Source organism: Carettochelys insculpta, chromosome 27 (assembly GCF_033958435.1).
Source record: "Carettochelys insculpta isolate YL-2023 chromosome 27, ASM3395843v1, whole genome shotgun sequence".
Classification (NCBI taxonomy): domain Eukaryota; kingdom Metazoa; phylum Chordata; order Testudines; family Carettochelyidae; genus Carettochelys; species Carettochelys insculpta.
Window position 1 is genome coordinate 2,327,221 of NC_134163.1, and position 13,971 is coordinate 2,341,191.

Below are 13,971 nucleotides of genomic sequence, written 5' to 3' on the forward strand. Positions count from 1 at the left end.
CCTCGGTCTCGCGACAGCTGCGGAGCAGAAAATGGCTACAATGTAGCCGCTCTGCCGCTGCCCCGGAGCGCTGGGACCCCCCGCCGCAGACATGGTAGGTGGGCCGGGCCCGGCCCCTCCCTCGGCGGGGCGCCCCCCACAGGGCCCCGCTCCGGGCCGGGGCAGACGCGCAACTCAGCGGCCGGGCGGGGCTCGCCCCCGGAGAGCGGCAGGTCGGGCTGAGGGGAGGGGCCGGGCCGGGCCGGGCCGGGCCCTTGGAGGGAGCAGCGTCGGCTGCTCCGCGGGGAGGGGGCGGGGCTGGGCTGTCCCGTCCCGTCCCGCCCCGCCCCCGCCCCCGCCCCCGCTTGCCTCGGCCTGGCGGCGGGAGCGGATCGGGCCCGGATCGCCCCCCCGCGCGGCCTAGGGGCGCCTGCGCCCGGCGGGGAAGGGAAGCTGCCAGCGGGCGTGGGGGGCGGGGCAGCCACCCGCCTTAAGGGGTCGGGAGCAAAGGCGGCTAATGGGAGTTCATTGGCACTGCCCGGTCCACTGTCCCCTCCCCCACATACCCCCCAGCTGTCACGTGGGCCTGGAGCGGAACCCACTGCGCCCCCCAGCTTCTCCCCGGTTTCCATTGACGGCACATGTTACCTGCCTCCTTGTCCCAGGGCTGCCTGCGCTGGCCTTGCTTGCGGGTGCCCTGGGATGCCACAGCTGTTCAGAGGGCGCAGCATAGCACAGCCTGAACGGGGCTGGAGCCCGTGCATTGCTTGCACGGGGTTGGCAATGGGTGTCGGGCCTGTCTGGGCCTGTTTGTAGGACAAATGGGGGTCTGAACCTTTGTGTGCATAAAAAAATTCTCCCCCTGACGTGCAAGTGCTGTCAGAGGTACAGGTGCATGGGAGGATCCTGCCTCCTGAAACGCCTTCGGGGGGGCCCTGCCTGAAAGGAGGCTTCGCCTGCAGATCTGTCAGCAGGACAGCGCATGGGGAGGGACGGCAGCTCGCTGCCAGGCAGGGGGAGAAGGAGAGCTTAGTGTTGCAAGGGGTGGTTGATCATCTCATCTGTTCTGTTTCCTGATGCCTTGATTATTGGACGCCATTACGTGGCCAGCCGTGTGAGCTGGGAGGGCGGAACGATGAAAGGTTCCAAATAAGTCTGCGCGTAACGATTAGATCAGCAAAGTTCTGTCGTGCAGATCGCTCGGGGCCATGGAACATTTTGTGCCCCAAGCACTGCTAAGTCGGTGGCCCTGCGCCCGAGGGTAGATGCCTCGAGACCCCTGAACGAATTCTGTCGGTGTAGCTCAAGCCTGTCAAACGTGTGGCTTGATCGAATGTGTTTGTGGCTAGGACTGCCTGTCGGTGCAGGATGTAAGTGTGGCTCGTACGCCTGCCCCGGGCATGTGGTAGGGGAGCCTGGCTGACCTCCCCCTGCCAGCCTGTATAGGGGTCGCGTGTGACCGGCCAAGGGCTGCCAGCTCCTTCTCCCCTCACTCCCAGTGGTGCACGCAGCAGTGGGCGGAGGAGCCAGTCAGGAGCCGCTGCTGGGAATGGCAGCAGCAGTGGCCCCAGCCTGGTGCCTGGCCAGGGAGAGCAGGAGCAGTGCAGGGACCTGCCTCTCTGCAGGCCCAGCACCTACAAGCTCCTGGCACTGCTTGTCGCCACCTCCATTGGTCTCCTGGGCTTGTGCCACAAGCTGCTGGTGCTGTACACCTGTTTCTGGTGCCTGCACCCCCCACCTCTTCCTGCTCAACATCAGCCTGGGGCACGGCCAGCTGCCTCTGGGACAGCCTCTTTGGTAAAGCAGGGCCCCTGTCCCACCGTGCCCCTCACTACCACCCTCATGCCTCCATTCTCTACCTTCCCAGCCTGGTTGCCACCCACCCCCTATGAGAGGTGGATTGCCAGGTCACAGAGCCCTGGGCCAGAGCACTTCCCCCCCCCCCCCCCCCCCCCGCATGGCATCTGCCAGGCAGATGAGGTCAGGGCGTGGGGCATGCCCCACCATATAGCAGGAGTGCCAGACAAGCAGAGCAGGTTGAGCATGGGGCCACCTATTTTTATGGGGGTCCAAACTGGCTGGGAACCCTGTTCATAGCAGGTTGTCTCAGTGGCTAATCCACCACTGCCCCCTATCATCACCCACCTCACCAGAAACTCACTGCATGTCCTACCAGCCCTTCTCCCTTCTGCTTTCCCCAGCCCCGCTACCCACTTGTCCACACTTCTCTTCTCTTCTCTTCTCTCATTTCACTGTCTAGTTCAGACCTGCCTCCACACTTTATCCTCTGCCTCCCACCACCACCAGCTCCATCTCCTTGCCCCCCATTCTACAATGTTTTCTCTCTTATCTTCCCCTCAGCCTCTCCAACCCCTCCACCTGGACAACTGTGTCTCCAGACCATCGGTGTGTTTGCCCCATGTCCCTACCAACTCTATTTCACCCACAGATTCCGCCAGTTTCATTCTCTTACTGATACTGTTTCCCTTACTCTACCCCCACCTCTTCCAGGGCTTTTTCCTTCAGCACCTTAAATTTATATTTAAATTAAAAATTACTATATATGAGCAAACAACCATTTTACTTATCAGATTTTATGAAGTGTTAATAAAATTACAAAACAGTAACATTCATATTAAATTCTCAATTAAAATTATTGTATTATATTAAAACAAGATCTGAAAAATATTATAAAATATCCCTAAAACGTAGTCTCCAAAATAAATAATGATGTCTTTCTGATAGAAGTACATTTTCTTTGGTAGCCCTGAAAGCTACCAGTTTTTGCTAGTATGTCCATCAGTAGGCTGTGAGTTTGACATGCCTGGTCTAGCTGCTGCCCCTCAGAGAGCTGGGTTAACTACCTCCATGGGAAAACCCTTTCCGTCTCTGTCGGACACTGAGCTGCTGTAGTTCAGACGTGGCTGAAGGGAGCTATGCAACAGGACTTGAAAGAATCAGCCTCTTTTGGACTATTAAAAAGGTTTCTTAGGGCCGGTCACTTATCTCGGGGCTTGAAAAGCTGACACAGAAATGGTGAAAGCATCATAAATTTCGGGCTCCTGACATGCAGCCATCTCTGTGAATAATCAAGAGCAGGGGACGCGCACTAATCCATCAGCAGGACTGCAGTTATTCCAGTGAATAGCTCTTGAAATGAACACCCCGGTGTGATCGCTGCTGGGTGCAGAGGGGATTCAAAGCAGCTGTGTGTTCTCAGCTCACTGCAGAAAGCAAGCAAGCTACATTTCAGGCTGAAATATTAACATGGTAAATAAGGGGAAAAAAGAAATGTTGTTGTCTGGCTCCATTACAATCATACAAACCACAGGGGCGTGGGAGGCCTGAGAGTGGGGAGCCAAGGAAAGTTAGGAAGAGAAATCTGAATTCTCTCACTTTTGTGCTGTTTAAGCGCAGTCCTGGTGTTCTTTCACACAGCTGTCTTTATGTACCATACACACAATTAACCTTGTGATCCTTGCACTGCTTGTATACCACGAGAAAGAAAGGACAAAGCTTAACTGTGACAACTTTGTGCTTTCCAGATTGAGCAGGAAACACTGAGTGAGCAACAGCCAGAGCTGAGGGTTGAAAGCTCAGCAGAACCATTACTGAAAAAAGCCATTCTGCTGTCATAGCCTTTATTTTCTGTGTCTCTAGTCCCCTTCTCTTTTATTAGGTTTGTAGCTAGAGCTCACCAGTCCCTTAGTCCAAGTCCTTTGTCTCTATCTCTGGGTGGCACAGTGTGTATGTCAGGACCTGTGTTAAACCTCTGGCTGCAGAGCCTGGTATACATTCTCAAATAAGATTATTTGTCTCACTTATCCTGCTGCTGTGGGCTTGTGAATGTCTTTGGTGTTAGCTGGTCTGAATGAGCCCTCTTGGTGGCCCCGGGGAGCTGAGCCATGGCTGTTAGCAGAGATGGCCATGGTGACTTCTCTCCTAGTGAGGGCTGTGTGCTGGGCCAGTACCTCCCCCAACCAGGTGTGCTTGCATTTTGTGAGGGACCATGTGTTGGCTGTTTGCGTGTGTGCCAGATACTAGTCTAGTGAGCGAGTTCACTAGGGAGAGTCTGTTGAGGAAATGGTGACTTGCAAAGCCCAGTGGAATCCTTGTGGAAAGTGACGCCTGAGTGAGCGGCAGGACAAGAATCCTGAATCTAACAGCACGTCCACACTGCAGTCTGAGACTTGATTGCAGCCTGGGTACCTGCCCTCACATCGTTGGACATTACAGCAACACTGCAGCAGAGCAGGCAGGCTAGCAATGCGAGCGGGTACTCTGGCTCCCAGCATGCATTACAGCCCATGCTGACGCCTGTGTTGCCACGTCTACATTGCTCTTCTAAGCAATGTCTACCTGAGCTGCGTCCCACCTGCACTGCTCTGCAGACATACGGGAAGAGTTCAGGTTTGGAAGACAAAAATCGACCAAAGCGTTAAGGCCCTGATTCCCTGGGGATGGTCCTGTTCTGCACCGGGGACGTGAAACACTCCCCTTCTGATCTGATGGCGTGCGGCCCTTGCTTTGCACTGCGGGAATGGCTGCAACAAAGAGCAGAGCAGAGCAGAGCCGAGCCCTGGAACCTTGGACTTAAGGAATCTGTGGTCTGCACCAGATGTGGAGATCTGAAACGGGGGCAAACCGTGGGGGAGTAGGCCTAAAATTTGCACTCTTGCCTGTCTCTGGCTCTCAGAATGCTGTATCCCTTTGGGGGTGCGCTGAAGCGGTGCCCAGTGGGAAGAACCTCGGGTCACCCTGCCTGAGATGGAACCCCACAGCAAGGAGTGGTGCAGCTCCCAGGGGAGAAACCTGGTTCAGAGTTCTACTCATCCCTGTCTGGTTGGTGGCACACAAGGCCCCAGGGCGCATGGAGAGCATCACCAGTGCCCCTGCCTCACAAAGAGGACAGTTGAGGCTCACTGGCCCCTCCTGGGGGACCCTGTGCAAATAGGCCTCCAATCCAGACAGCAGCACAGACCTAAGAAACTTCTTGGCACTTGCTTCTGACTCCTCACCTCGGGGTCCCCTCCCCACAGGGTTGGGTTTGAGTGACAGCAGGATGGCCACAAACCTCTCCTCCAGCACCCTGCCAAAGGCAGTGGCTTGTGCTGAGCCAGCTGTGCTGGGGGGCTGTCCTGTTTGTGCCTGGCCTCCCAGAGGTTCACACTACAGCGGACGGGTGGGTTTCTGTGGCCCCGTTTTGCTTTGCAATCCAGAATGGCTTGTGGCAGCTTGTTAAGATTTCCACCCCCCCCCAGGAAAGAGGCAAAACTTTTCATTTTGCCAGTGTTGCTTGTTGTGTGGGCTTTTGTGTCACACATTGGTCAGTGTTACGTACCTTTAGTACAGAGCATTTACCCAGCATCGCTCAGGCCTATTTATTTTTTAGAAGATGAAAATATACATTTAAATCATTGCTCCAGGGTGGAGATGAGGGGTTCTGTGTGTGGCCTTGCACCCACAGCAACAAGACACATAATTCTGTCCTTCTCATGTGATTTTATGAGAGGCAGGCCCATTCCAGGAATATCACAACCAAACCCTGACCTTGCTTTAAGTTGTGAAAAGAGGAAGCTGTGTGCCAAATTTGGTGGTCCTAGCTCTTAGGCTCCGTCTATGCTTAGGAAAAACTTCAAAATGGCCATGCTAATGGCCAAATCAAAGAGTGCTAATGAGGCACCAAAATGAATATTCGGCTGATAGGAATAAGGAGATTTTGATGTTTGCAGGGTCCTTTCAAAAAGGACCCCAGTGTAGACGAGCCACACGTGAGCGAAATGTGGTACTTTCAAAGTGCTGTGGCTGGCAGCATGCTAATGAGGCGCTGAATATTCATTTCAGTGCTTCATTAGTATTCTCTGATTTGGCCATTCGTACGGCCATTTCGAAGTTTTTCCTCAGTGTAGACACGGCCTTGGTGTTCAGAAGGAGATCTCGAACAGACAGGCAGACAGACTTTCTCAAATATGTAATAGATATACAAATTTAGATTTTAATTCAAGTCAGAATGAATCAAACAGTACTAAAGAAACACTTTGATGCTGTGAAAATTAATTATTTTTATGGTCCTGAATTAAAAAAAAAAAATTACTTTTGTAAGAAATTCTGAAACTTTGGGTTTTTTTGTTCCCGGTTGGGAAGAAAAAATCCCCAAATATATGAAGTTCCCACAGAACAGGAATTCCAGGTCCCAATCAGCTCCAGTCTTTTCACGGGTGTGAAGGGCACTGCCAGGACCACTTGGAGTCCAGTGAAGTTGATGGAAAGACATCACTTCTCCTGATCAGGCTTTGGAACCAGTGGCCAATAAAGGAGGCCTCATCTCACTGTTGCAGGTGCACCTTGCAGGAGGGAGGGGAGCACAAATACTCTTGGCACCCAGTGGGACTTGTGCTCCAAAAGCAAGTGGTGCTTTTGGGCCTCCCAGTTTAGCCGCTCAACTTTAGTATTGCGCTAACTTGAGCGTACAACCTTAACTCTGCTCCCTTACGTTTGTGCATCATGATAAGTCTTGTAGACGTCACATGCTGTCCCCAAATGTAGCAGTCTGCAACTGACATCTTGCTAGCCTGTAGGGGATCAGCCTAGCACAGCTGATTTCAGTGCATCTGGTTCACACTAGCCCAAGAGTGACATGGTTACAGTTCTTGAAGAAACCGATGTGTTGTCCTTCCCTCCTGCCCTGATTTACTCCACCTGCCTCTTATGTCTTGTCTTGTGAAATGTAAACTCTTGGGGGGGACAAGGCCTGTCACTCGCTGGTCAGTCCGCTGCCTAGCATAGTTGACTTTCAGTGGGGTTTAGATCAGAACTCCTGAGTGCCCTTGAGGACTTTACCCTAGGGCGCGTACGTGGGGGTGGGGGCAGAATTAAATGTGGACGTGTGCTCCGATGATTTGGTGTTGCACTCTTCATGAGCTCTCGGTGAAATTCTCTGTCCACTTCTAGATTGCTTTTAGTGGGAGGTGATGATTGGTCTTTGGCTCAGTCCCGTAGGCTAAAGGTAATCCAGCCCCTGACACCCATGGATACACAACAGACAAACCAACCTTGGGGACTGCCTGCTGATCTGGCTGGGCTGAATGCCTGATGTGCACAGAAACTTGGCTGCTGTGCAGCATTTTACTTTTTCTCTGCATTTGGAAGGTCGCTTGAATGTCCGCAGAGGGATGCTTTGTCCTGCTAGGTCTCCATTGGGGGGGTGGGGGTTGGCCTCCCTTTTGTTGCTTTAAAAGTCACGCCCTGCAGAGGCTTCCCCACAGACACCAGTGACAGCAAATGCGCAGACCCAGCAGGCTCCTCTGTGGGCGGCGTGCGGCAGGGTTTACACCATGCTGAGCCTGCACCGGCCAGGACCCAGCCTCCACTCGCCCTGGGCTGTACCTGTCAGAGCCTGCCCAACGAGCCGCAACTCCTGCCCCGCCAGTGGCTCCCCCTTCTGTGCGTGCGCCTGCCCAGCTGCTGCCCCCTTCCGGTGACACTGGCTCCTCTCTCCTGCGGGTGTGGGGAGTGGAATGCTAGTGGGCCGGGACGACTCCCTACCACACGCTTCCCCCCACCCCAACTAAAACCTTCCCGGCGAGCCGAGCCCCCCAGCCCTGCTGGAAGGCTGGCCTGTTCCTTTCTTCTCTCTAGCGGAGCCTGATGCTCTCTGGCCCCAGGCACTGTGCACCCAGTGCCCTGGCAGCTGGGGGGGAAATCAGCCACTGGAGTCCCAGCTGCTCTCCCTGTGCCCTGCTTATGGGAGAAGGGGGAGCTAACGTTCTCAGGAGCCCCTGGCTGCGGGGGCACAGGAGGCCCTGCTTCCTGTGGGGGCAGAGGACAGGGAGGGTTCCCAGCTCCAATGGGCCAGGCAGACCTTCCAGAGGCCAGGTGTGGTGGGGGTGCGAAGCAACATTCGTCGGCCCTGGTCCTTTCACCCTCTCCGCCTATCGAACCTTCTCTCGGGCCTGGCCCTGCCCCCCAGCCCTGCGGGAGCCCCTCTTGTCCGGCAGGCGGGGAGGGGAGGCATTGGCCTGGCACAGCTGCCAGAGCTCTCGGTGCACGGCCAACTTTGTCCCCTTGTGTCTGGTTCAGCAGCACCAGGAGAAGAGCCCCTCGCCAGCGCCTGGCATAGCCACCTCAGCCATGGCACCCGCCTCGCCTGGCCCCAGCAAGAGCAAAGGCCTGAAGACTGAAAAAGACACGGCACTGCCTCCCTTCTCCTTGGGCGGTAAATACCTTTGAGAAGAGCAGGTGTGGCCGCAGGAGACCAGGCGGCTGGATGCAGGTTGCAAGCAGCTGGCACGAGAGGCCAAGGAGGGAGGGAAGAGGTGTGGGCAGACTGGGAAGGAAGAGGGAGGAGCAGTGGGCAGGCTGCAGAGTCTTGGCCTCTGGTCCTGGAAAGCCCCACAGCCAGGAACAGCAAAGCTGAAGCCTTGTGTTGACTGTGAGCTGCGGGGCCATGTGCAGAACTCCCCTCTCCTCAAGAATGGCCAAAAGGTGGAGGCAGGCAGTGGCCTCTTTCCAGTGTTCCCTGTATGCTGAGCACTTGGGCAGCCCCCCGGGAGAGATGCAGGTGCCGCCCAAGGCCCCCCCAGCTGGCAGCGTGTGGTGCAACCCGCATGTGACCAGATGTGTTCTGCGCATGGCTGGGCAGAGCCGGAAGGAACGCTGCCTCCTGCTGTGTGCAGACAGAACGTCCTATAGAGGCTGGAACTAAACGAGCTCCAGGCAAAATCTCCCTTCCACGCCCATCCCCATGTCTGAAACTCTCCTCAGTCCTTTAAGGGCTGGACACGGGGCCAGGTGACGATGGCTCAGGCTCCAGGGTGGGAGCTTATCTCTTGGAATTACGACCTATGGCGGAGCCCTTGTGGGGTGAAGGTCCCGTGTCTCAGCTTGGCTTGGGGCCAGGGAGAGCCTGTGGGTTGCTGACAGTTTGGACTTACAGACTGCAGATGGACTGTGCTGCACAGGACTCGTCCCTGGGCCGCAGGTGCCGTGGGCACGCCAGAACAGCTCTGCCTGTGTCGGCTCCAGGGCTAACAACAGAGCCTCAGCGCTGCCGGCCTCGAGGCCTGCTTCTGGGTGTCCCGCACAGGGTTAGGTAAAGATCTGGGGCCTGGGAGCCGCTGGGAAATAGAGGCAGAGCTAATTCCTGCCCCCAGAGGCCCTGGTGGAGCCTGGCCAGCACTCCCTCCCAAGGCACTAAGGGTGTGGCCTTCAGGCTGGGAGCTTGTGGCAGGAAGCCGAGGGCGAGACCAACTCCAGAATAGGAGCTCGGCAGGGCAGGGCACTACAGTTAGACGCCAGTGGCTGGTCTGTGCCGGCTGACCTGGGCTGAGGGGCTGTTGAATTGCTGTGGAGATGCGACTCCATTCTGGGCCCCTCCTGCCTTGCAGGGCCCTAGATCTCACGCTCCAGCCTGGGGCCGCACATGCACGCTCCACGTAAACAGCTCTGACCACCCAGCCCTGAGCAAGGGGCCTGCTAAGGTTTTCCACCCACGGGCGGAATAATTCTATGTGCACCAAGACAAGTGCGGAAGTGCCCGACCCATAGTCATCTGCTGCCGGCTGGGGGTGGCTGTGGGCACTGTGCTAATCAGCTGACGGCGCCTGGATGTTTCCTGGGCAGTTGCCCAAGCGCTCAGTGTACCGGGAATGCTGCCCCCGAGCCTGAGTCTGCTGGCACGGGCTGGGCCATAGCCCAGATTAAACTTGAAATCCAAGTGCTCGTTGGTGGCCCCTGCAGCCTGCCCAGACCTGGCTTGAAATCCAGCCCTGCCCGTCCACCGCAGCTGAAACACTCCCGCCTCCCAGGCGCAGACAGGCAGTCGCTTGCTCTCCACTCGGCAATGCTCCTCCCCCGTGGCCACGCTCCTGTTGTAAGCCCCGCTCTCTCCAGCAGGCTCCAGCGAGCCCGCTCTGTCGGGCAGCCAGGCGCACCCCACAGGAAGCGGAGGCGGCACAGCTCAAGCGCAGGACCTGCGGCTCTCGAAGCACAGACCCCTGGCAGGTGAGCTCGGGCTGGGCTGTGCAGGCATGGCTGCCGGCGGGGGTAAGTGGGTCCCAGCAGGGGGCTCAGCTCCTGGTATGTGCGGGAGCGCAATGCTGCGTGCGTTCTTGGGGCGGGAGGGAGATGCAAACGCATCCCTTAGATGTGAACCTGGGATTCAGGCTTGTTTGTTGCCCCCGGAGAAGGGGGAGGTGCTGGGCATCCCACGTTCAGGTTCAGGCTGGACTCCCATCGTGTGTCCCTCCTGCTCCTGCTCACCCTGAGAACTGCCCCAGTGAGATGCCCCAGGGCACTGCAGGAGGGGCTGACTGGGAAACCAGCCATCCAGGGCTGGGGGGAGGGGCTAGGCAGCAGCTGCAGAGACATGGAGGAGGAAATGGACACACAAGGAGAGGGGCAGGAAGGGATGTTTCTAAGGGAGGCCACAGACTTTGTACCCTTTGCCCCGGGTCTCTGGCCCAAGCGGAGCGCCGGCTGGTAGGGACTGGAAACTTCACCATCAGACTGCTCTGCAGCCTCTATGAGACAAGTTTGTCAGGTCTCAACAGGGACAGTGCAAAACTCACCACGGGGCTCAGGACTGTCGCTCACCTGGCAGAGTGCCCCGGCCAGAACGAGTCCTGGGATCTCCCAGGGGCGGGGGGATCATCACCCTCTGCGTTGCTGTACTGCAGGGCCTCTGGCTCCAGCTCTCGTAGGCAGCATGCCCTGGCCTCTTGCGTGGTGACCGCAAGTGTTCCCCAGCAGCAGCTCCCTGCCCCGAACGCTCGGCTTGTTACCAGCCTGCTCCTGTGCTGTGCATTTGGCTGCTTGGTAACCAGAGCAGGGCTGCCCCTTGACATCCGAGGAGGAGCTAATTCACCGACTTCCCCACCACCAGGTTCCCTCCCTGAGCTCTGCAGCAGCAAGCTGCCGGTTCTCACCCCAGGGGACGGGAGGGCAGGAAGGTGGGAGCGGCTGGGCCTGGGAAACAATGACGCCGGTGGCTGTTCCCTTCCAGGCAGGCACTACCAGTGCTCCAGCCACGGCTGCAAGCTGGCTTTCCACAGCATGCAGGAGCTGATGGACCACCTGAGAGTCCACTACCGCCCCACGCAGTCCCTGGAGGGTAAGGCCTGGGGTGTATGTCAGCCTGGGGAGAGGACATTGCTGCTGGGAGGTGGATGCCTGAAACGAGGAGGCCTCGTTAGCCCTTCCCACCTGTGCAGCGTCCGTTTGCTGTTGTCAGCTGAGCCCATGAGAGTCCAGCCCAGGTGCTGCTGCAGAACGGCCTGGGGGAGAGTGTGCTGCGGCTGGGAGTGTCCCTGGGAGTGACGTGGCATTGCTACCTGCTGGCACCTGGCCTAGAGTGCAGACTCGCAGGTGCACCTGCCAGGTGTGTGCGGCCTTGGCCTGCTGCATGCTCCAGGGAGCGGAGTTCCCAGTCGATTCAGCCATGAACAGTGGCAAGTGCTGGGCCGTCTCAGAAAGCCTGGGTGGGACTTTGTCTTGCAGTAAGTGGGAATGGGAACTCCAAGCTGCAAAACACACACCCGCCTCTGGTAGACTGCGTGAACCGGCCGGCGCTCACCCAGGCAAATGCTCCCTGAGGCTGAATGCTTCACCCCCTGGCTCTGGGTGTTCCTCACTGACCTGTTCTTGTGTTGGGCACATGCTCTGGCTTGGGAGCCATCAGAGGAGAAGCTAATTCACAAACCCTCCCCCAGCCCCCACCAGGTTCTCTCCCACCTGACACCCACATCATCTTAGCCCCTTACTGCCCATCAGCTGTGCCGGTAACATGCCCGGTGACCTGGGGGCGCGGGGGCTGGATAGCCAGTGCCCAGCCCCCCTGCAGAGTGAGTGGTGAGGAGGTGTTTGAGGTGGGTTTGCAGACATGAGCCTGACCACAGCGTCACTGGTTCTTGATACCCCTCAGTCTAAGCTGGGACCACTGTGTCTCCGGGCCCTGCCTGTGAGTGAGCCTGGTCTGACTGAGCCCTCTGCCCCTTCTGCCAGGTAAGACGTTCCACTGCCCCACGTCGAGCTGCGCAGAGACCTTTCCCAGCATGCAGGACCTCATGGCTCACATGAAGGTGCACTACAAGCCCAACCGCTACTTCAAGTAAGTCCCATCCACCCACTCTGCTCACCGCTCGTCCTGAGCCCCCGCCCGCCCTGGCCAGGCCAGGCCAGGCCGGGCACCGCACCTGAGGGGCTGTTCTCCGGGCTTCGTAGTGGGCTTTGCCTTCTAGAAGATCCATTTTCCTTGGCTCCATGCCAGTCTCCCCGTACATGGCAACACCCCAATCCTTCTCCCTCCTTGGCACAGGCCTGCAACCCAGGAGGGGCAGGATCTGGGGCAGTGTTCCCTGGAAGCGGAGCACTGGCGCGGCTGCCCAGGAGAGATGCCGGTGCTGCTCTGTGGACTGGCAGAGCTCCCGCAGCCAGCAGCGAGGGTTTCTGTCGGTGGTGCACGTCCACAAGGCCTCGGGGCACATCACAACGTCCATTCCGCACAGGGGTGGGGAAAAAAAGTGAGGAATGCTGGTGTGTGGTCTGCGGCCGCCAGGCTGAACCGCACGTGCTGCTGAGTGAGTGCTGGCCACCGGCACCCACCCATGGCTCCCAGCATGTGTGCGCAGCCCCGGCTGGGCCCCCGAGGGGTCTGGCAGCTTAGACCCAAATCTCTACTTGGGCTACATGCCGGGGATGGCTGCTCCTGTGTGCAGGAGAGCTCAGCTCTCACCCCTGCACCAGCGTGTGCGTGTGGGATGGGGGCTCCCCCTTCTGTGGGGCTGCTGCGGACTCACCCTGTTCTGTCACCCCAGGTGTGAGAACTGCTTGCTGCGCTTCCAGACACACCGCTCCCTCTTCAAGCACCTGCACGTCTGCTCCGACAGCGCCAGCAGCCCGGCCCCAGCCCCGGCGCAGAGAGCCAAGAAGCCCATCCTGCCTGCTGCCTCCAGCCTGGACAAGGACCCCCCAGTGCAGCCGCGGGAGGGGCTGCCCAAACCCCTCAGTGCCAGCCAGCACACCAAGAAGGAAGCCATCCTCCCCAGCCTGGACACTGCCTCCCCTGCAGCCCCGAGCTCCCTCCCCACGAGCATCCCGGGGCTCCACGGCTCCCTGGAGTCTGCATCCCACCCGTTCCCTCTGCTGGAGCCCTCACTCTTTGGGCCATCAGCCTTGACCCGGCTCTCAGGCCAGCCTCACTCCTCCGGGCCAGGGCCTTTCCTGTCCTACATGCCCCCCTCTCCCTACAGCTTACCTCAGGCTTCTGTCCAGCAGCGCCTCAGGCCCTACCTGCCTGGCCAAGGCCTCCCTGTTTCCAACGCCGTGTGGAAGAAAAGTCAAGGTGAGAACATGGGCCCAGCAGGTAAATCTGGCGGTGGTGGCTTGGGCTGCCCCTGGCTGCAGCCGACTGCCATCCAGGCTTACCCCAGGCCATGGCTGTGAGAACAGCACTGCTGGCCTGGGATGCTCCCCACCAGCTGGAGAACCAGAGAGATCCCACTTGCTTGAGCTCCCAGGTGTCCTCGGTCTGGGCTCCGGGGTGGGTGGAGTGGGTCCTGGGGGCCAGTTCTTCTCCCCTCATGCTGACGTCCTGCCCCATGCGACACAGTGCTGAATTGGGAAGCTTGAGACCAAGGCCCATGTCTCCCCCGGAGGCCTCGCTGACGGCGGGTGTGGGCCAGGCCCCATTTGTCCTGCTCTGCTTGCCTGGGGGGTGGGGCTGAATCCTCTGCTGGCTCCCCCACCACGAATCGGCCTCGTTCCGTAGACAGGGCCGTGACTCCCCCGCCTCTCCACCAGCCGGGGGCGGCTGCTCCCTTTCCCATGACAGCTGCGTGCGCTGGGGCCCCTTCATGGTGGGCTCCTAGGACAGGTTGGTCGAGTGCTGCCCAGCTAACGCCCTGCGGCTGCTGTGGGCTCTGGGCACGTCCCTGGCTCTGGTTTACTCCAGTGTAAAAGTGCTAACGAGGTCCCCCTTCCGCTCCCCCCCGCAGC

The 13,971-nt window shown here is 58.4% G+C and overlaps 1 protein-coding gene across 7 annotated transcripts in view; it reads left to right on the forward strand.

Annotated features, from left to right (window-relative positions):
* Positions 1-13,971, forward strand: part of ZNF414 (zinc finger protein 414) — a 23,088-nt gene continuing 9,117 nt past the window's right edge. For 5 of the 7 annotated variants that reach the window (XR_012642622.1, XM_074978037.1, XM_074978040.1 and 2 more), the window contains exons 1-6: positions 3-94; positions 8,059-8,194; positions 9,871-9,981; positions 10,982-11,089; positions 11,980-12,085; positions 12,792-13,318. Coding sequence is in view for 6 of the 7 variants with exons in the window: in XM_074978037.1 (XP_074834138.1) it covers positions 92-94; positions 8,059-8,194; positions 9,871-9,981; positions 10,982-11,089; positions 11,980-12,085; positions 12,792-13,318 (991 nt within the window). In the remaining variant the exon portion in view is untranslated. Of the gene's footprint in view, positions 95-8,058; positions 8,195-9,870; positions 9,982-10,981; positions 11,090-11,979; positions 12,086-12,791; positions 13,319-13,971 lie in introns of all 7 variants that reach the window. The other 2 variants (XM_074978039.1, XM_074978038.1) reach the window with 2 other exon arrangements.